The 19,036-nt window shown below is 51.2% G+C and overlaps 4 protein-coding genes across 6 annotated transcripts; 2 read left to right on the top strand and 2 right to left on the bottom strand.

Moving 5' to 3' along the window:
• Nucleotides 1-1,026: 1,026 nt before the first annotated feature.
• On the top strand, nt 1,027-4,949 carry caln2 (calneuron 2). The gene is made up of 6 exons (XM_085935091.1): nt 1,027-1,358; nt 2,359-2,486; nt 2,861-3,004; nt 3,088-3,200; nt 3,319-3,472; nt 3,550-4,949. The coding sequence occupies exons 2-6, from the start codon at nt 2,369-2,371 to the stop codon at nt 3,675-3,677; spliced, it is 657 nt and encodes a 218-aa protein (XP_085791217.1). The 5' UTR covers nt 1,027-1,358; nt 2,359-2,368; the 3' UTR covers nt 3,678-4,949.
• Nucleotides 4,950-4,966: 17 nt separating this feature from the next.
• On the bottom strand, nt 4,967-6,334 carry sdf2 (stromal cell-derived factor 2). The gene is made up of 3 exons (XM_085935090.1): nt 6,104-6,334; nt 5,652-5,848; nt 4,967-5,554 (listed from the first exon to the last, which is right to left on the bottom strand). The coding sequence occupies exons 1-3, from the start codon at nt 6,288-6,290 to the stop codon at nt 5,258-5,260; spliced, it is 681 nt and encodes a 226-aa protein (XP_085791216.1). The 5' UTR covers nt 6,291-6,334; the 3' UTR covers nt 4,967-5,257.
• A 129-nt stretch (nt 6,335-6,463) lies between these two features.
• supt6h (SPT6 homolog, histone chaperone and transcription elongation factor) lies at nt 6,464-17,985 on the top strand. 2 transcript variants are annotated; one of them, XM_085935843.1, is made up of 37 exons: nt 6,464-6,609; nt 7,394-7,504; nt 7,566-7,727; nt 7,858-7,928; nt 8,006-8,183; nt 8,275-8,356; nt 8,479-8,734; nt 8,841-8,942; nt 9,017-9,130; nt 9,225-9,314; nt 9,400-9,542; nt 9,612-9,757; nt 9,819-9,926; nt 10,004-10,284; nt 10,353-10,507; nt 10,574-10,769; nt 10,847-10,986; nt 11,094-11,211; nt 11,291-11,367; nt 11,466-11,601; nt 11,677-11,814; nt 11,914-12,081; nt 12,157-12,284; nt 12,359-12,566; nt 12,641-12,788; nt 12,896-13,038; nt 13,137-13,277; nt 13,344-13,539; nt 13,611-13,756; nt 13,832-13,924; nt 14,020-14,133; nt 14,240-14,364; nt 14,440-14,552; nt 14,642-14,725; nt 14,801-14,982; nt 15,061-15,290; nt 15,427-17,985. In XM_085935843.1, the coding sequence occupies exons 2-37, from the start codon at nt 7,405-7,407 to the stop codon at nt 15,629-15,631; spliced, it is 5,217 nt and encodes a 1,738-aa protein (XP_085791969.1). In that variant the 5' UTR covers nt 6,464-6,609; nt 7,394-7,404; the 3' UTR covers nt 15,632-17,985. The 2 variants fall into 2 exon arrangements, with proteins under 2 accessions (XP_085791969.1, XP_085791970.1); XM_085935844.1 differs by lacking the exon at nt 6,464-6,609 and adding an exon at nt 6,616-7,182.
• On the bottom strand, nt 16,312-18,914 carry LOC147043157 (ras-related protein Rab-34-like). Of its 2 annotated transcripts, XM_085935846.1 has the most exons (11): nt 18,474-18,914; nt 18,102-18,232; nt 17,863-17,954; nt 17,594-17,659; nt 17,426-17,527; nt 17,270-17,334; nt 17,139-17,190; nt 16,871-16,952; nt 16,691-16,781; nt 16,501-16,608; nt 16,316-16,436 (listed from the first exon to the last, which is right to left on the bottom strand). In XM_085935846.1, exons 2-11 carry the CDS (start codon nt 18,147-18,149, stop codon nt 16,384-16,386), a joined length of 759 nt encoding a protein of 252 aa, XP_085791972.1. In that variant the 5' UTR covers nt 18,150-18,232; nt 18,474-18,914; the 3' UTR covers nt 16,316-16,383. The 2 variants fall into 2 exon arrangements, with proteins under 2 accessions (XP_085791971.1, XP_085791972.1); XM_085935845.1 differs by having other exon boundaries at nt 16,312-16,608.
• Nucleotides 18,915-19,036: the final 122 nt, after the last annotated feature.

Raw genomic sequence — 19,036 nt, 5'->3', positions numbered from 1 at the left:
TGAAGTATTTGTCTTATTTGTGTCCTGAGGAGATGGACTTACTCCGTCCTCGGGGTCACCGCAGGGTCAAATGCTGAAATAAGAAGTCTCAAATCAATATTGACAGCAAAAAAAAACAAAAAAAGCAATCAGACGCTCAGCGGAAGCGAGACTAAAGTTGTGTTAATATTCATGAGGGTTTGTCGCCATTGTTTGCTTGGTAAACTTTTCAACTCCGACTTAAAGCAAAAAGCAAAAAAAAAAAAAAGTCTTAGCAAGTTGGGCTTTCGACCATGATGTCATCAACCTGCTCTTATGCTAGTTATTGCGCAATGCACACGAGGTTAGCAACCAAGACCATCTGCCTCCACTTTCGGGCCTTGGCGGAGGTCGCTGGTAGTTAGCAGTCTGTTGCAGTGTCCTCGTCTTCTCCTTGCTTACACACACACACACACACACACTGAAAAAGTGGGAACGAATGTGAATGTGGTGTTTTGCATTATTCATGAAGCTCTGCAGATTCAACCCTCACAGGACAAGCCGTAACGTTTACCTCCAGCTTGCCGCCATGTTGTGTGTTTACGACACATTTTAGTACTGTCTGTATGTGTGCACATAAATAATATGACAGCGGCCAAAATGCCATTGGCATCTCACACACCAACTGTTGATTGCAGTTTCTTCTTTACAAGTTTTGAACTTACAATCAAATTCCGATGATTTTCCAGTTTGGCTGGATGATGCTTTGAATCAGGTGTGTTGTAGCAAGCAAGGGAGACATTGCAGGAAACCACACGAGATGTCGGACAGGGGGCTTTCCTCGTGCTCATCAAGTTGTAACGCTATACAAATAAAGGTGAGCACGCAAACACAACTGTTGTGTTGGCGGGAAGGATGAGCTAACTGCACCGAGACTTTTTTTTTCCTCTCCCTCCCACCCTCCTTCTCTCTCTCTCTCTCTCTCTCTCTCTCTTTCTCTCCCTCTCTCTGTCTTTTAGAGTCTGAGGCATCCCCCCCCCCCCGACACACAGCACCGAGTGTCGACTCGCTCTCTCACCGTGTTTCCTGACGTCTGATGAACGGACCGGACATTTGTCTCTCTGTCTCCCATCCCAAGTAAAGACGCGTGTGGGCGTAAGCGAGAAGGCGGCGCTTTGGATTGGCTTGATTGATTGATTCAGTTGACTTTGATTGACGGATCGCCCCCCACAAGTGGGACGCGCGTGTGCGGATGAGCGGCGTGCGCACGAGAAGACGGACCCGAGCGGCAGCCGTCTCCCGCCGCGTCCTGACTTCTTTTAGACCCATCGCCAGCCGGGGACCGGCACGCCCAGCGGGGGGACCGGCTCAAAGGGGTCGGCTGACTCCACGCGCTGCAGGTAGGCTAAATCAAGCCCCCGCTCGCACAAACACACACACACACACACACACATTGTGGGGTCTGCACTTGTTGTGAGGCAAACAGTCAGCCCATCATCATCATCATCAAAAACAATATTTCTTCATTATGACAAGTCGGAATGTGTGCAGACATGAAAGACAACATCCTGTCTAAAAATGGACCCGCATAGAAACATGACATATTGCCCGTGGGCCTTGGCTTTGACACCCCCCCAAAAAAAATCATGTGGTCCGTTTCAAAGCTCAAACTGTGGCTACCCAGACTTTAAAAAAAAAAAAAAAAGTGGATCCCTTCACAGCCTAATCAAACAAATTGTTTATGATTGCAATCTCATCAGGAAAAAAAAAGCTTCATCAGAACAAGTTTAAAAAAAAAAAAAAAAAAAAAAAAGGTCAAACTAATCAGTTGTAATAAGTGAGCATGTTGCTACCGCTTTGAACGGGACAAAAACAAAAAAAAACAAAGAAAACGTTTGACACTCAGAGTTGATCGCGTGTGAGACCCCAATTTTCACGCCATGTAATCCCCCCCCCCCCCCCCCCGCCTTGTGCAACACACACACACACACAAGCCCAAAATGTCACCCATGACAGAAAAGGTTAATGCATCAGTAACGTGTCTGTTGTGTGTGTGCTCGTGTGACTTTGAAGCTGTTTCTGTGTGTGTGTGTGTGTGTGTGTGTTCAGAATGATGTTTTATTAATTCTTGTGCTATTTAAAGAAATGTTTAACTATATCTTATAAGCGCAACGGCAATTCTTTCGGGCTTAGTGGCCAGTTCATTAGGTACACCAAGCAATTGCTTGGAGCGCCAACACTTGATGATGAGGATGATAAGTTGACATTTGTTAAGAGTCACTTTTGACTGACTGCTATCGCTTAGCATCCGCTGGAATTCCGATGTGACGATGCAATCTGCTTATCGGGTGAGGTGGAATGATCTTCTCACGTTACACCCTGCGTGCGCATGTTGTGTAGGAGGAAGAAGATGCCGTTTCATCACGTGCGAGCGGGCCTCCTCTATCCCGACAACTACCTGAGCGGCTCCCTAACAGAAGGCGCAGACGCCTTCAAGCTCACCAGCATCTCCACCGAGGAGCTTGGAGGTCAGTCGGCATCATCTTCTTCTTTCCATTTCTTTTGTTGTGTGAAATCTGACCTCACGCTGACCTTGACGGCGTGCCTGGACACGGTGCCTCGCGTTGTGTTGTTTTGGCGTGCCATTCTCCACATCCACTCCAGGGCTTCTGAAGGTTCTTCAAGGATCATCTGAGCTTGTTAATCATTCCGAGTGGAACCGCCGCTCTCAGGCTGCTTCAGGCCCTTCATCAATCACACAAACACACACACACATGCAGGCTTTCCCCATAAAGTGGGGACTGGGAAAGGCTCCAGCTTTGAAAATGAATGGATGGCACAGAAAGTGTCCCTAATATAGTGGCCGCTGAGTGCATGTTAATTGTGTGCCTATTGTGATCAGAGATTCGCGAGGCCTTTCGTGTGCTGGACCGCGACGGGAATGGTTTCATCTCCAAGCAGGAGCTGGGAATGGCCATGCGCTCCTTGGGGTACATGCCCAGCGAGGTGGAGCTCGCCATCATCATGCAAAAGCTCGACATGGACGGTGAGAGGACATCTCTTGCTATTTCTGCAGGCTACTTTTTTTGCCAAATAAACTTCAGTTCTATTCCTACTTTGTGGGTGCAGGAGATGGGCAGGTGGACTTTGAGGAGTTCATGACGATACTCGGGCCAAAGCTGCTGTCATCGGACAACAGAGAAGGTTTCTTAGGCAACACCATCGACAGTATCTTCTGGCAGGTGAGCGGGAAATTGTTGTCGTCGTTCGTTCTTCCTCCTCATTTCATTTCCGTCCATTGCAGCTCACTCCGTTCAATTGACAAGCAAAGTCACCTTGTATGTGTGCGTGTGGACGCAGTTTGACATGCAGCAGCTGTCTCTGGACGAGCTGAAGCAGGTTCTCTTCCACGCCTTCCGCGACCACCTGACCATGAAGGACATCGAGAACATCATCATCACCGAGGAGGAGAGCCTCAATGAAACCTCGGGAAGCTGCCCCGAGTACGAGGGAGGTCAGCGTTGATGTCTTTCTTTCCTTTAAGAATATTTTCGGAGCGCTAATGTTTGTTTTGTTTGGATGGCGCTTCAGTGCATCCCAAGAAGAAGAACCGGCAAACGTGCGTGAGGAAAAGTCTCATCTGCGCCTTCGCCATGGCCTTCATCATCAGCGTCATGCTCATTGCCGCCAATCAGATGTTGCGCAACGGCATGGAGTGAAAACTCTTCACTGTGACGGACGCATTCGTGGGTACGCCCGCAAGGATCTCGGCAGGTCTGTCAACTTTTTCTTTCTTTGAGCTCAGGAGCGGACCGAGGGTCGATTACTCATCTGCTTACGTTGCTTTCAAGATGTCCCTTCATTTCCAACTGGAAAGTTTTTGAAACAAATGAAATTATTGAGGGAATGTAAATTGATGACAATGAAAAAAAAAAAAAGAATGAGAACAAAAAAACAATCGTTGGGTGCTTGGAGCCATTCCGCATCACCACCTTCTCAAGGACGCTAACATGTTCTCATCTTCTCCGACCATGTGCACTTACGTACAAGGGCCCCAATCAGCCAAGCGTCAACAGCAACATTCCGCGTGTGCTGAAACGAGGACAGAGAAGAGCTGATGTATGCTTGGTGCAAAAAAAAAAAAGGTTCCGGAGGAGCATCTCATTGCAATTCCGTGTGTGCGTACACGCGTATCTAGGTCATCTCAGCAGTACACACCATAAGATGAGTCACGTGCGCTTCAACATACACACAATGTATGCATGTTCGTCGACATGTGCCCTGTGATTGGCTAGCGACCAGTTCAGGGTGTTCACTGCCTACTGCCCGAAGACAGCTGAGATAGGCTCAAGCACGCCCGCGACCCTCCTGAGGATAAGCAAGATGGATGAGGTGGTCGGGCTGGTGCTGCTTAGTCTGGGAGAACGACGCTGCCCCTGGTGGCCCATTTGAGAAGTGCAAGTTAAGTTGACTAATATGATGTCACAACTAGAATGTGTCGTGATCAACTTGGAAACGCTTTTTCCACGTTGTTTGTCACGTCTGGGTGACCCAGATGAGTTAGTAACATGACCTCATAATGGTCAATTTTTTTTTTAAATGCTAATTTATATCCGCATGGAGCAATTATTTGCTGAGTTTTTAATCAGTTGATTTCAAACAAAATCAGTGATTTTTAGATAGATCAATATATAAAGGAACGTATCGCATGTGACGACGTGGTTAGCTCTCGCTCGAGCAGCCAAACTTGTCCAAGAATCTTTCAGGGATGGCATCTGCAACGAGTCTTTGGATTTGCTGCTGTTGCTAGTCCCACAAGGTGTGGATTGTCCACATATGCAAGAGAAGCCCGCCTGAAACAAAATGGTAGCGGTCGCCTCGGCTTCAACTTGGGAAAATGTGCAAAGAAAACCACCTTTATGCAATAAAGTCTCATTTGGGTAAGAAAGTTGCCCCTCCTTTTGGTCACATTATTCCTTTGATAGAAATGAAAGACGCTGCAAATCTCTATTAAAGTGGAATTTGAAGGATTTATTTGTGCCGCGCCTCACCAATGACAATAAATATCAGGGTGTGTACGCACACGCACACATTGGAATCCGAGTGACATCAACTCTGCTGTTTTCGTTCCCAATTGATGCAAATGTTTAGTACTGAAGAACGGTAGAACAACGCACCCATCGTCCGAGAAAAGTTGCCATGTGACGCTCGCCGGCGACGGGAAGTCCGTGAAGCCGAAACGATACGGTGCCCCCGCGCGACGGGAAGTTTGGGAGGCTTCCAAACGTTCTGAAGATGTTCAGAACTCTGTGTGCGTGTGGTCCCGCTGAGCGACGGGGAGCCCTTCGGTGGGCTTGATGAAGACACCCTCCATGGCCTTCCACAGACTGTGCTGCCCGTGGCCGGCCATGGCGTGGACCTCCCTCTGGCCGCTGATGGGCCTCCCGTACTGCTCGCCCGTCACTGACAACGCCGCCTCGGTGGCTTTGTGGCGCAGGCGTACAGCTTCAGCGCGCTCCCACGCTTTCCCGCCACATTCCACCGTCCACTCGTCCAGATGATCGCCCTCGCCCTCTTCGCCAAAAGCGCTCACTTCCTGTTAAGACATACCGCGCATCAACAACAAAAGTTTTTCTTTCTGTTTTTCAATTGAGACAATTAATGGCATGAGAAGTGAAGCTGGGCGCCCCCACCTGGTTGGAGGACAGCGGGGAACTAAAATAATGGCTGTGCAGGTTGCGTCCCGTGTTGACGTGAGTGAGACGGATGTTTTGACCACACTTGACGGGGTTTCCTCTAAAGCAGGTGGCGTCACGGGTGCCGCGTACGCTCCAGTAACTGTTGCTGTCCTCCACGCCGGTCACACCCGTCACGGACTGTTGCCCGCTTCCTGGGTCGCGCACCAACACACATACGACACGTCAGATCAAATGTGAGCGGATCTTTGGCAACTGCGATGTTCTTCCAGCGAATGATGTCGCTTGGTAACACGTCGGCGAGAGGTAGCGGTTGGACACGTCATGCAAATCATTCAAGCGTCAATAATGGGTCTTGACAAATAAATAGGAATCAGAGCGGGTGACTTGTTTGTCGTCTTCCCAGCTCGGAAGTGACTTTCTAGGACGAAACACTTTTAATAACTGACCTGAGCCGTAGCGGACGTCATGCGAGTGAAGTCTCACGTTGTGTTTGACGTTTAGAAGTTTGAGCACAGAACCGCACGTTACAAAATTCAACTCCGAGCCGAGTGAGCTCCGGAACAAAATTGTCAAAAACACAAGACAAGGGAAAAGGCGAGCAAAAAGCACAAGCTTCACAGCCATCCTTCTCATCCTTCGGCAGCTCTTCTTCTTTTTTTTTCATTCTTCTTCCTCTCCGTCTTCGTCTTCGTGATATCACAGCGCTCCTGGTGGCGTCGAAGCAGAACTGCACGGGTCGCCCTGCCCGACATGATTGTACATTGTTTTGTGTGCAATGTGTGGATGAACCAGCAGGAGGCGGCAGCGTGCGGTTGAAAAGACCTAATATTTCATTTCCGGCTTTCCGGAAGTCAACACGCTGTCCGCCATTTTTCTCCCAAGCGCACACAAAAAAACAGCAAGCAGGTTTTGTCCTCTTTTACCGAGCTTGTCACGGCAGCGAGACGGACGCGTAAGTCTTGGTTGCACGCTCGTTGTAGGCGTTGTGAAGCCAGCCAACGAGACCTCGACGTTGGCGCGGATGTTGTGCTTGGAGCTCATGCTAATGCTAACGAAGCGCGTTCGGTATTTCACTCGCACTGGAGGCCTCCTTTCTGCTTCAATTTTTTTTTTATCCTCACGTATCTAAACGTGACATTCTGAGTTCCAACCTGAATTGGGGACCTGAGCGAGTCTAACACATACTTAATTGACATGTTAGCTCCTCATTTTTTAGCGCGCTAACTAGCGGCTGCACCACTAAACAAGCTTGTGCTTTCTTAGTTGCTTCGTTCAAACCATCTTAAATATTTCAGCGAAAACAAACTACTCTTCTAATAATGTCAAGAAATCCACTCGTGATTTTATCCTAGGGATGAGAACATGCTCGTGTGACGTGTTGATGTTATCCGCATTGCGACATCAAGATCGCGTGCCGTTTCTCGCTTTGAATAGTCGTAGTGATTTTTACCGTAACCGTCAACTCGCCCCCGATTTTTACTTTTCCGTGAATCGTGCGAGAACTGCGTGTGCAAATTCTGCGTCGGTGAGTGTGCCAACTTGTGGCCTAATTCCTTCGCGTGACCGGTTCAAGGCCGGCATTGTACTGTAATTATTTGTTATTATAAAAGTTTCCTCTCAAATCGTAAGATATTTTTCAGCCTTGTGTCTTCCCGTAGAAGAATCTTTCTGCTTTAGACAGTGAAACGAGGTTCAACACCCTGTGATAACATTTTAAATGATGTAATGTGTAACAGGGGCAGCAGTTATGTCGGACTTCATCGAGAGTGAGGCCGAGGAGTCCGAGGAGGAGTTTGAAGAGAAAGAGTTAAAGCCCAAGAAGACACAGAGGTTCATGGAGGATGATGGTGAGACGCGCACACTGTTGGGCTCGGGTGTGCGGGACACTCATATGACATATCCCCACAGACGAGGAGGAAGAAGAGAACATTGAGGACCAAGACGAGCGAGGCAACTTGCGTGGGCTCATCGACGATGGCGATGAAGAGGAGGAAACGGGAGGTCAAAAGAGTGCAAGTGGAGGTGACAGCGACTCGGAGGAGGAAGTCCGGCATCGCCGCAAGAAGCGAAGTGAGTTTGTTGCACTTGAGGAAAGTTTTGGATTGGTAGAAAGGAAAAAATAACATGCAGATGTTTCAGTTATTGAAACGGTAACTCGATAAAGCGGTAAAGTGTCTTCTGCCACTTTATTTTTTGACAGATTACAACGACCTGGACGAGGACGATCTGGACCTCATTGAGGAAAACTTGGGTGTGAAAGTCAAGAGGAGGGTTAGCGTCTTTTTGTCCTCGCTCGGTTTCTCGCAAGCTGGCGCAAGACTCAACTCGCTGCCGTTTTTACACCTCAGAAGAAGAAATACGACCGCGTAAAAATGCTGGACGATGACGATGACGACGATGAGAAGGACCTGATCGCCGACGAGATCTTTCACGGCGACGGAGACGGCGAGCTGGAGGAAGGCGAGGCCGTCCACGAGCCTCTCCAGCAGGCAGGCGATGACGAGGAAGGAGAAGACGAGGAGTCGGGTAAAGCATGAACATTATTTCTTGCGGCCACACTGAAGACACGAAGAATGTTGAAATCCCGACATTGTTTTGTCTCGATTGAATTCTACAGATATTGACGACTTTATCGTGGATGATGATGGACAGCCGATCACCAAAAAACGGGGCAAGAAATTCTCCGGCTACACTGATGCGTGAGTTTTCTGTGGCGCGCAGCTAGCGAAACGTTAATCCCCGCGAGCCGGAGCAACCCTAAGCCCTTTTCCAAACGAGTCCACGTCATCTCGCTGAATTACCGTTCTTCGTCTTCCTACAGTGCCCTGCAGGAGGCGCAGGAGATCTTCGGCGGCGATTTTGACTTTGCTGAATTTGACGTCGACGCGTATGACCAGGGTGAGGAGGAGGAGGAGGACCAGGATGAAGAGGGCTGGGACCGGCCCAAGAAGCAGACCAAGAGGCGGCAAGGCCGAAAGAGCATCTTTGAGCTCTACGAGCCCAGTGAGCTGGAGAGCAGTCACATGACCGACCAGGACAACGAGATCCGCACCACTGACATGCCCGAGAGGTTCCAGGTGGATGACGCCTTTGGTTTTGCTCTTTTGAGGCGTTTAGAAAAACAAGCAATAGCGATTACAATCAGCGCTAACGTGTCCTTGGACAATCTCGTTTACGTGGCAGCTGCGATCGATCGCCGTCAAACCGGCTGAGGACGAGGAGCTGGAGGAGGAAGCGGAGTGGATCTTCAGACACGGCTTCTCCACGCTCACCATTTCCATTCAGGTTCGTGACGCTCTTCTCCCGAAAGCCGTCGCCGGTCTTGACCCACATTGACCCACATGCTCGTCCGTCAACAGGAGAGCGCAGATTATTTGGAGCGCGGGACGTCCACCAACTTCAGCCGCCAAGGTCCCAGTACCATCGCCAAAATCAAAGAGGCGCTCAACTTCATGAGGAATCAACAATTTGAGGTTTGTTCGGAGAAGCTGAGAAAGACACGTGTTGACGCAGTTAACACAATAGACACTACTTGAAGCATGAAATAATTTCTCGGGTTTTTTGCAGGTTCCATTTATTGCATTCTACAGAAAGGAGTATGTGGAACCAGAGCTGAACATCAATGATCTGTGGAAGGTGTGGCAGTGGGATGAAAAGGTAACCTGCTTGGTCTCTTTAAAATCACCTCCGGATCTTCTATGTCCACTATCTTGGAGTCATGGGCGTCTTTTCCCTCCACCAGTGGACTCAGCTAAAGACCCGCAAGCAGAACCTTACGCGACTCTTTCAAAAGATGCAGTCCTACCAGTTTGAGCAGATCTCTGCCGACCCCGACAAACCTTTGGCTGACGGAATACGCCCGCTGGACACGGCCGACATGGAGAGGTTTGTGCCTGTGCGATTGCATCCGCCTGTCTTCTAGGTTTGTAAGCACGGGTGTTGTTGTTGCCGCAGGCTGAAGGACGTCCAGACGCTGGAAGAGCTCGGTGACGTGTACAACCACTTCCTGCTCTACTACGGCCGAGATATTCCCAAGATGCAGAACGCCGCCAAGGCCAGCAAGAAGAGGCTCCGCAAGATCAATCAAGTCACCGAAGACGGTGGGTGAGAAGTTTTTACAGGGAGGTCAGCCGAGACCTAATTTGTACGCTTGTTTTGAAGGTGAGGAGGAGGAAGTGGAGGTAGAAGAAGAGGAGGAGCAGAAGGGTCCAGATCTCAAGCTGGCGTCTCGCAGGGATATGTACAGCATCTGCCAAAGCGTGGGCCTGGGTGCGTCTACTTTTCCGGTTTCCTTTGAGATGGTTTTCCATTGTGCCAGCATCAAGGTCTTTCCTCCTGGATTGCAGACGGCCTGGCCAAAAAGTTCGGCCTGACGCCTGAGCAGTTTGGCGAGAATCTGCGAGACAGCTACCAGCGGCACGAGACGGAGCAGTTCCCCGCCGAGCCCATGGAGCTGGCCAAAGACTACGTGTGCAGCCAGTTCCCCGGCCCGGAGGCCGTCCTGGAAGGCACCCGCTACATGGTGGCCATGCAGATCGCCCGTGAGCCTTTGGTCCGACACGTGCTGCGCCAGACCTTCCAAGAGAGAGCCAAGATCAACATCAAGCCCACCAAGAAGGGCAAAAAGGTCCCACACGCTGGCACCCGCACGCCCTCATGTACGGTTTTAACGTCTTTTGATATCCGCCCGCGCAGGATGTGGACGAGGCCCACTTTGCCTACTCCTTCAAGTACCTGAAGAACAAGGCGGTGAAGGAGCTCAGCGGGGATCAGTTCCTGAAAATGTGCTTGGCTGAGAACGAAGGCCTGCTCTCCATCGACATCTGCATCGACCTCGTTGGAGTCAAAGGGTAAGAAAAAACAAGATGCCAAAACGGCGAGCTCTTCTGACCGGCCCAGTTGCGCTCTCTTCCCAGCTACGCGGGCGACCAGACCTACTTTGATGAGATCAAGCAGTTCTACTACCGAGACGAGTTCAGCCATCAGGTGCAGGAGTGGAACAGGCAGCGCACGTTGGCCATCGAGAGATCCCTCAACCAGTTCCTCTACCCTCAGATGGCCAAAGAGCTTAAGAGCAAGCTCATCGCTGAAGCCAAAGAGAGCATCGTACGGGTATGCTGACGTTATGTGAATGTCAATCCACGATGACGGAAAAGATGTCCCGTACAAATGGAATTTTCTCTCCGCAGTCGTGCTGCCGTCGGCTGTACAACTGGTTGAAGGTGTCTCCTTACAGACCAGACCAGCAGTTGGAGGAAGATGATGACCTGATGGATGAGAGTCAGGGCAAAGGCATCAGGGTGCTGGGAGTGGCCTACTCACCCAGCAGGTACGCGGTGACGCCGACATACGCCATCCTGATGTCATACCATCAACTCTGGAGGAAGGATGGATGGGCTAACATCTCGCCGCAGTGACGTGTTTTCCCTTTGACAGAGACACTCCCGTCTTCTGCGCGCTGATCAACGGCGAAGGTGAGGTGGCGGACTTTCTGCGCCTGCCCTACTTCATGAAGAGGAGGAACGCCTTCAGGGAGGACGAGCGAGAGAAGAAGGTGCGTGCGCGCAGCAGCAAGTCTCGTGTGCTCAACGTGTGTGCGTTTGAGCGTCGCTCACTGGTGTCGTCAACTTCAGGCCAACGACATTGAGAACCTCAAGAGGTTTTTGTCCAGCAAGAAGCCTCACGTGGTCGCCGTGGCTGGTGAAAATCGGTAAGACATTTTTCTCTCTTTCTTAGTTCTCAGTAGTGGTGGCCTGCTTGGGATGGGTCTGATGGCATTTCAACGAGAACCTTTTTGTGACCATGCAGGGACGCTCAGATGATCATAGAGGATATCAAGAGGACGATCAGCGAGCTAGAGCAGGAGTCCTCGCTGCCCTCCGTCGGCGTGGAGCTGGTCGACAACGAGCTGGGCACGCTCTACATGAACAGCAAAAAGTCCGAGGTAAGCTTTGCCGCCCGGGCCTTGGCGGTAATTTGACTTCCCGTTTGACACGCACGCCCCTGCGGTCCCACTCAGGCGGACTTTCGGGATTATCCACCATTGCTGCGCCAGGCCGTGTCCATTGCCAGGAAGATTCAAGATCCTCTGGTGGAGTACGCACAGGTCTGCAGCTCTGACGAAGACATCATCTGCCTCAAGATGCATCCTCTGCAGGTGAGGCGGGGGGTCCCGCGCGCTGCCAGGAGGAGGGAGGTCCTGTGATGCCACACAATATATCACGACATCAATCAACTCCATTTGCTGGGATTTCAGGAACACGTGGTAAAGGAGGACCTGCTCTCTGCCCTCTACTGCGAGTTCATCAATCGGGTCAACGAGGTGGGCGTGGATGTGAACCGGGCCATCGCTCACCCTCACACTCAGAGTTTGGTCCAGTACGTGTGCGGTCTGGGCCCGAGGAAGGGCTCGCACTTGATCAAGGTTGGTGTTGGGTCTTCTGGGGCTTCTCTGGCCTGCCGCTCTGAGTCCTGACCAGCGTCCTGTTCCTCTGAGCAGATTCTGAAGCAGAACAACACGCGTCTGGAGAACAGAACCCAGCTGGTCACGATGTGTCACATGGGGCCAAAGGTCTTCATCAACTGTGCGGGTTTCATCAAGATCGACACGGCGTCGCTCGGGGACAGGTCTGCTCTGCGTGTGATCGCATTTGTCACGCCGCCTATTGTTCTCCGCGACTCATCTCCGTTTACTTCTGCAGCACCGACTCCTACATCGAGGTCCTGGACGGCTCTCGCGTCCACCCCGAGACGTACGAGTGGGCTCGCAAGATGGCCGTGGATGCGCTCGAGTACGACGAGTCCGCCGAAGACGCCAACCCGGCCGGCGCCCTGGAAGAGATCTTGGAGAACCCCGAAAGGCTCAAAGATCTCGACCTGGACGCCTTCGCCGAGGAGCTGGAGAGACAGGTCGGTGCTCGCTTCTCGGCCGGCTTGCGGACGCCCCGGACGGGGAGCGTCCTCACGTCCTCTCTCGTCTGCAGGGTTACGGCAACAAGGGCATCACGCTGTATGACATCAGAGCTGAGCTGAGCTGCAGGTACAAAGACCTGCGGGTCCCCTACAGAGTCCCCAACACAGAGGAAGTCTTCAACCTTCTCACCAAGGAGACACCAGAGACCTTCTACATTGGTGAGACATTACCTTCATAATCAAACTGCTTACACCAGACGCCACATCACATGCGAAATGAGTGTCATTCGGTGATGTTTCTCCTGATGTCACGCTTTGTGCTCCAGGTAAGCTTATCACCAGCGTGGTGACCGGTATCGCTCACCGGCGCCCCCAGGGGGAGAGCTATGATCAGGCCATCCGTAATGACGCCACCGGCCTGTGGCAGTGTCCCTTCTGCCAGCAAGACAACTTCCCCGAGCTCAGCGAGGTACTATCGGGCGTCTCTTCCCCCGACTTGTCGTAAAACCACTTACTTGCTCTCTGATCTCACTTTCCGGCCGTTTGTGTGTGTGTGTGTATCCGCAGGTGTGGAACCACTTCGATAGTGGCTCCTGTCCCGGGCAGGCCATCGGGGTGCGGTCTAGACTGGACAACGGCGTGCAGGGATTCATTCCCACCAAGTTCCTGAGCGACAAAGTGGTGAAACACCCCGAGGAGCGAGTGAAGGTGAGATGTTTTGTTTCCGCCTGCTTTTGTTGCGTCAGCTCTCAACAATTGCGGCTCCTCCATCAGGTGGGCATGACGGTTCACTGTCGCATCATGAAGATCGACATCGAGAAGTTCAGCGTGGACCTCACGTGCCGCACCTCCGACCTCTCGGACAAGGCCAACGAGTGGAAGCTTCCCAAAGACACCTACTACGACTTTGACGCCGAATCTGAAGATCTCAAGCTGGAGGACGAGCTGAAGAAGAAACAGCAGCGCACGCGTCAGTTGGCAGAAGAGATCTTTGTTGTCGGCCGCCTGAACCGAACTAACTCTCCGGCTTACTCTCTGCAGCGTACATCAAGCGTGTCATCGCTCACCCCAACTTTCACAACATCAGCTTCAACCAGGCCGAGAAGATGATGGAGTCCCTGGATCAGGGAGACCTGATCATCAGGCCCAGCAGCAAGGGAGAGAACCACCTCACTGTCACCTGGAAGGTAAGAAGATGGAGTAGGAGGAAACGACGCTCGAACACTCGCACCCTTCCAAACCTCTTTTCAAACTTTTGCCAGGTGGCTGACGGCATCTACCAGCACGTGGATGTGAGAGAGGAAGGCAAAGAGAACGCCTTCAGCTTAGGACACACGCTCTGGATCAATAGTGAGGTATGCTGACATGAGAATCTCATCTCGATGGATTCACAATTTGACTTCATCTGTGGTGTCGGTTGTTTTTCTAATGAGCGACTGGATTCTTGCAGGAATTTGAAGACCTGGATGAAATCACAGCACGCTTCATTCAACCCATGGCGTCGTTCGCTCGTGACCTGCTGAGCCACAAATACTTTCAAGATTGTAACGGCGGAAGCAAGGAGGCGAGTTGTCTTAAAAAGAAAAAAAAGATGGCTGCCACTCTGTGTAAACGTGACCATTGATGAACTCATCATGAGGCTGCTCTTGCTCTGTCTGTGTTGATGACAGAAAATGGAGGAGCTGCTAGTCAGGACCAAAAGGGAGAAGCCCACCTTCATTCCGTATTTTGTGTCTGCGTGTAAAGCTTTGCCCGGAAAGTTCCTGCTGGGCTACCAACCTCGAGGAAAACCACGGTCGGTGATCATCTAGACAAGACATTGCTCAATTGGTCGGCGTCACTTAAGACGCCATTCTCGGCCTGTCCACAGGGTGGAGTACGTGACCATCAGCCCGGATGGCTTCCGGTACCGCTCGCAGATCTTTCCCTCGGTCAACGGCTTGTTCCGCTGGTTCAAGGACCACTACCAAGAGCCTGTACCAGGTAGTGTGACCAATCGGCGAGCGTTTTTCTTCTCAGCTAGAGGACACAATTGAATTGTCAAGTCCTCACGATCATGTTCTCTTGCCAAGGCATCACACCCACCAACAGCAACAGCAGCCGCACTCGCACGCCCGCCTCCCTCAACGCCACGCCGGCCAACATCAACATTGCCGGTGAGTCTCGCCACCTTCCTCGCCGCGTCCCGGCCGGCTCGTCGTCAACCCCCGGTGGCACTTTTCTCTCCGCAGACCTGACGCGAGCCGTAAACTCGCTCCCGCGAAACATGACCTCGCAGATGTTCAACGCCATCGCCGCCGTCACTGGCCAGGGACAGAACCAGAACCCCAACTCCACACCGGCCCAGTGGGGATCCAGCCAATACGGATACGGAGGCAGCACCGGAGGAGGCGGCAGCTCCTCGGCTTATCACGTCAGTGCGGCCACCTGGTCTTTGTATGCGTTTCTACGTCAACTGACGTGTCTCCGTCCTTGGTCCATCCATCCGCAGGTGTTTGCCACGCCCCAGCAGCCGATAGCCACACCCTTGATGACACCAAGCTACTCATTCACTACGCCCAGCCAGCAGAACATGGGCACGCCACAGTACCCGGGCTCCACCCCTCAGTCCACACACGCGCACCACAACCACCACAGCGGCCACCACGGTCACGGGTCGGGCACGCCGGGCTCAACCGTGTCGTCGTCACGGGGCCGAACTCCTCAGCAGCAGCAACCCAAGTGAGTCACTCGGGACAAATGGAAAACGGTCGGCGCTTAACCTATTGTCAGAACTTCAACTAGTGATGGGCGCAAGAAAACCAAAGTAATGGAACTGTCTGACGCCACTAACTCTTTCTCTCCCTCTCGTCTGCAGGCCAAGCAGCAGCGGCGGCGGCGGCTCGGCGGCCGCCGTGGACTGGGGCAAGATGGCCGAGCAGTGGCTGAAAGAGAAAGAGGCCGAAGGTCGGAAGAAGACTCCGAGAATGACCCCGCGACCTTCACCCAGCCCCATGATCGAGAGCACACCCATGTCCATCGCCGGGGACGCCACGCCCCTGCTGGACGAGATGGACCGGTAGGGCGCCCGGATGGGCGTCGGCGTTACCCCCGTGACCCCGCTTCCCCCATCCGCTACAGTGAGTCATCGTGTTGCGCCACGATGGCACACCCACACAGTGTTCTCTGCGTGTATAGAAAATGGACCTGCTGTCATGGCGGGCTGCCCCGTTGGTTGGTTGGTTTGCCTCGCTTTTAGTTAAGGATGAGGGGGGGCAGAAAAACATCTGCGCTGGTGATAGATGGCTCTTGACCACACCCACCGGGCGAGCGACCCTCTGTATAGAACAAATAAAGACAACTGGGGTTTTTTTTTTTTTTCCCTCCCTGGTGGACTCTTCAAAGCCTCCACTGTGCGCATCTATCACACACGCAACGAATACGCTTTGGCTTCTTTGACGCCATCGTGTGCGGAGGGCTGCCATGAGGGGGGGGGGGGCCTTGTGACTCATTTGTCCCGAAAGTAGAAAAAGGGCTCCAGTGTCACGTCAAGGACGATCGCATACTCAACTCATTGCACGTCCTAAAATCCCAAGAGTCTCTTGAAAGTTGACTTTCAAGCTCCTCCTGGCAAACAATCATTCCTTTATTTGCCCAACGGAAAGAAGGCGTGATGTCATGACTGTCATGAGATGTCCGATTAGTCACGCTGCAGCACATGACGCAAAGCCAACAATCCACACGGGGAACACGGGAATAACTTTTGACAACTTTTTATTGAAACCCCAATTCTTCACGTCTGCTCTGGCATCGTGACGTGTCCTCTGTTGTCACGTCAACAGCAGTTGGCCTTCCTCCCGCGTTTGTCCTTGGGGCCGCTCGTGATCTCTGACGACAAACCACGTCAGTACAGGAGTAGAAGAAAGCCGTGGTCGTCGTGCCGGCGACTCACTGATGACGTCGGCCCCGTCCCTCGCCGCGCTTTTCTCCAGCTCGGCCAGGACGTTGGCCTCGAAGGTCAAAGAGGCCACGCGTAGGAAAAAGTCTCTCACGCCGTCTCCTGTGGCCAACGTGCAATCAATTGCATTGACGTGTACGTCACGTTGACAAATTCGTAAGGTTTCAACTACAATACGTCGCACCCGACTTGGCCGACACGGCCCAGTACTCCGCACGGATCTCCTCCGACATTCGGACGGCTTCCTGTTCAACCTGAGCCAGCTGCTCTGGAGACTGACAAGAAGAAGAAATAAAAAAAAAAAAAAAAAACATCACCAGAGGACACAATGGTTTGTGTGAAAGCTTGCTTCATCTTCACCCACGCTGAGGTCCTTCTTGGTTCCCACGAGGAAGAGAAGAACATTGGCTGGGTCGTTCTCCTTCATGGCGTCCTCCAGCCACTCCCTGCACGTGGACACAAACTTGTTTTCTGTAGTCATAGGACAGAATTAAAGGCACCTTGCTTTTGTCCCTCTCTTTGATGAAACGCATGGTCCCTCACTTTTTTTCCCCCCCGTTGACTTAATTCTAAAAAGACACCTACATCAACAATCATGTTCACGCTTGAATACATCCACTAGTTCCTCTCACCTGGCGTGGCCTAAGGAGTTTTCTCTGCTCAAGTCGAACACCACAATGATGGCTGTGGGTGCAACACACAAACACACACAGAGAATAACATGTTGGATTTGGAGATGAAAACGGCGAGGCACCTCCCTGACCTTGAGCTCCTCTGTAGTATGTGGAGGCAATACACTTGAAGCGTTCCTGCCCCGCTGTGTCCCATCTGTAATGCACAGTGCCGGTTTTCTAAGAGGTTCCTCAAGGCTCCATGCTCTGCCCCCTTCCTCTTTAATGATGGCGCACGACATACTCACAGCTGTAGACTGAAGGGGACGCCGAGTACCTGGAAACGTTCCATGTCAAAATCCACACCGATGGTGGCTTTGTAGTTCTTGTTGAAGGCTCCTCTGGAGAACCTTTTGGGAACGTCAACTTTTCAGTATTACTGATATGAAGCGTGGAATTATGGAACGGCTTCTTACCTGCTGACCAGACAAGTTTTCCCGACCGAGACGTCGCCCACCACGATAACTTTGGCGACATTGAAGCTGCAAAAGAGCAGGATGGACGTGAAAGCCCGAAACATCAAGTTCATTTCAGAACTTATTTTGTCTTCCAAATTAAAAGAACGTTTGGGCCATAAACTGCAAGTCTTGGCCTCCACTTTTGAGACAAATTACCTTTCAAAAGATGAAAACATGAATGAAAAAACACATGAGCATTTAACAGGTCTCGTGACCTTTAACCTTACCTGACGGTATCTTCCCTCTGCGTCTGACATGCGGCCTTCACCTGAGGATGGAAAACCTCTTTGGTCTGCAGCGCCGCCTTGGGACTGAAACACTGATGTGACATCATCACGCCAACATTGGTTTCTGTTATTACGTCATTGTAACATCATTACAATATTGTTCCCTTATTGTATTGTTAGTGCATTGTTGCATTTTTTTTAGTTTTATTGTTATTACATTGTCAATGTGCGCTTGTCACCTTGGGCATGTGTGTTATGATTCTGTCGCTCTTGGGTGGAGGCAACATGACGTGACAGTGGATCCACCTGCAAACTTCTGCACGTCCACGCAGATGTCCAGATGGGCACTGCAGGTCACTTTGCTCAAATACTAGATCAAATGACACATTTTTTTGTCGCAAAGTTTGACAATGAGCGACTATTCTGAGGTTCGGGGTTCAGTGTTGTGATCCCTGACCCCCACCAAACCTCTTCCTATGGACCCCCCCATGCCTAATTGCCTAAAGTCAACTTGACATAAATCATTTTTTTGGACGATCTTGTTGAGCAATGTAAGCAGCAATGAACACAAAGCATAAGAAAATGGATGATAAAGAAAAGAATATGTTTACCTGAAGGCTGAAGCTATCGGCCGCTGAGGAAGAAGATGAAAAGTGATGTAGAAACTTTTGCCGGAGAAAACAAAACCAGAGCAGCTGACGGCACAAAATCAAGTCACCAGACTTCCCTCGCAATCAAATCAATTCACTCCTTGCAGGAAGACAGCAAATAGCGCCGCCGTGTGGCTAGAGCGAGTACCAGCTCATCGATGGGAGCGTGCTCTGTGCTGAGGGACGCAATCAAACTTCATATTTATGTTCCTAAAATCCTGTTAGGTAAATAGGGATTATCCAAAAACTCTCATTTCGATCCTAGTAATCCTTCAGTGTCCTGTCACCCCGCCCCTTTCGCCTTTTTTATTTATTTGTATTCACAAAATATACAAACAATTTTGCATGGTGAAAATAACATGAGAAAACTATATTTAAAAGCAAAAATGCACAGCAAACCAACGACTATCACACAAACGCCATAAAAATAACTTTTAGCCCTCTGACACTGCGATACGGGGACACGGTGACGTCATATGCATGCGACATCTTGGCTATTAAATAAGCGCAGTTGTCGCGCTTTC

This window comes from Syngnathus leptorhynchus, chromosome 17 (assembly GCF_054491065.1).
Source record: "Syngnathus leptorhynchus isolate UIUO chromosome 17, UIUO_Slep, whole genome shotgun sequence".
NCBI classification, from domain to species: domain Eukaryota; kingdom Metazoa; phylum Chordata; class Actinopteri; order Syngnathiformes; family Syngnathidae; genus Syngnathus; species Syngnathus leptorhynchus.
This window is presented reverse-complemented; position numbering and strand designations above follow the sequence as displayed.

Excerpts from the sequence above, each read along its gene's own strand:
- caln2 (XM_085935091.1), top strand. The coding sequence starts at position 2,369 with ATGCCGTTTCATCACGTGCGAGCGGGCCTCCTCTATCCCGACAACTAC. Across the intron at positions 3,201-3,318 it reads TCGACAGTATCTTCTGGCAG|TTTGACATGCAGCAGCTGTC; the intron begins GTGAGCGGGAAA and ends GTGTGGACGCAG. Across the intron at positions 3,473-3,549 it reads CTGCCCCGAGTACGAGGGAG|TGCATCCCAAGAAGAAGAAC; the intron begins GTCAGCGTTGAT and ends ATGGCGCTTCAG.
- sdf2 (XM_085935090.1), bottom strand. The coding sequence starts at position 6,290 with ATGAGAAGGATGGCTGTGAAGCTTGTGCTTTTTGCTCGCCTTTTCCCT. Across the intron at positions 5,849-6,103 it reads TGACGTCCGCTACGGCTCAG|GAAGCGGGCAACAGTCCGTG; the intron begins GTCAGTTATTAA and ends TGCGCGACCCAG. Across the intron at positions 5,555-5,651 it reads CCCCGCTGTCCTCCAACCAG|GAAGTGAGCGCTTTTGGCGA; the intron begins GTGGGGGCGCCC and ends ATGTCTTAACAG.
- supt6h (XM_085935843.1), top strand. The coding sequence starts at position 7,405 with ATGTCGGACTTCATCGAGAGTGAGGCCGAGGAGTCCGAGGAGGAGTTT. Across the intron at positions 13,278-13,343 it reads ACCCCGAGGAGCGAGTGAAG|GTGGGCATGACGGTTCACTG; the intron begins GTGAGATGTTTT and ends CTCCTCCATCAG. Across the intron at positions 15,291-15,426 it reads CCTCAGCAGCAGCAACCCAA|GCCAAGCAGCAGCGGCGGCG; the intron begins GTGAGTCACTCG and ends TCTCGTCTGCAG.
- LOC147043157 (XM_085935845.1), bottom strand. The coding sequence starts at position 18,149 with ATGTTGCCTCCACCCAAGAGCGACAGAATCATAACACACATGCCCAAG. Across the intron at positions 17,335-17,425 it reads GTCCCCTTCAGTCTACAGCT|ATGGGACACAGCGGGGCAGG; the intron begins GTGAGTATGTCG and ends TGTGCATTACAG. Across the intron at positions 16,782-16,870 it reads GAACCAAGAAGGACCTCAGC|TCTCCAGAGCAGCTGGCTCA; the intron begins GTGGGTGAAGAT and ends TCTTCTTGTCAG.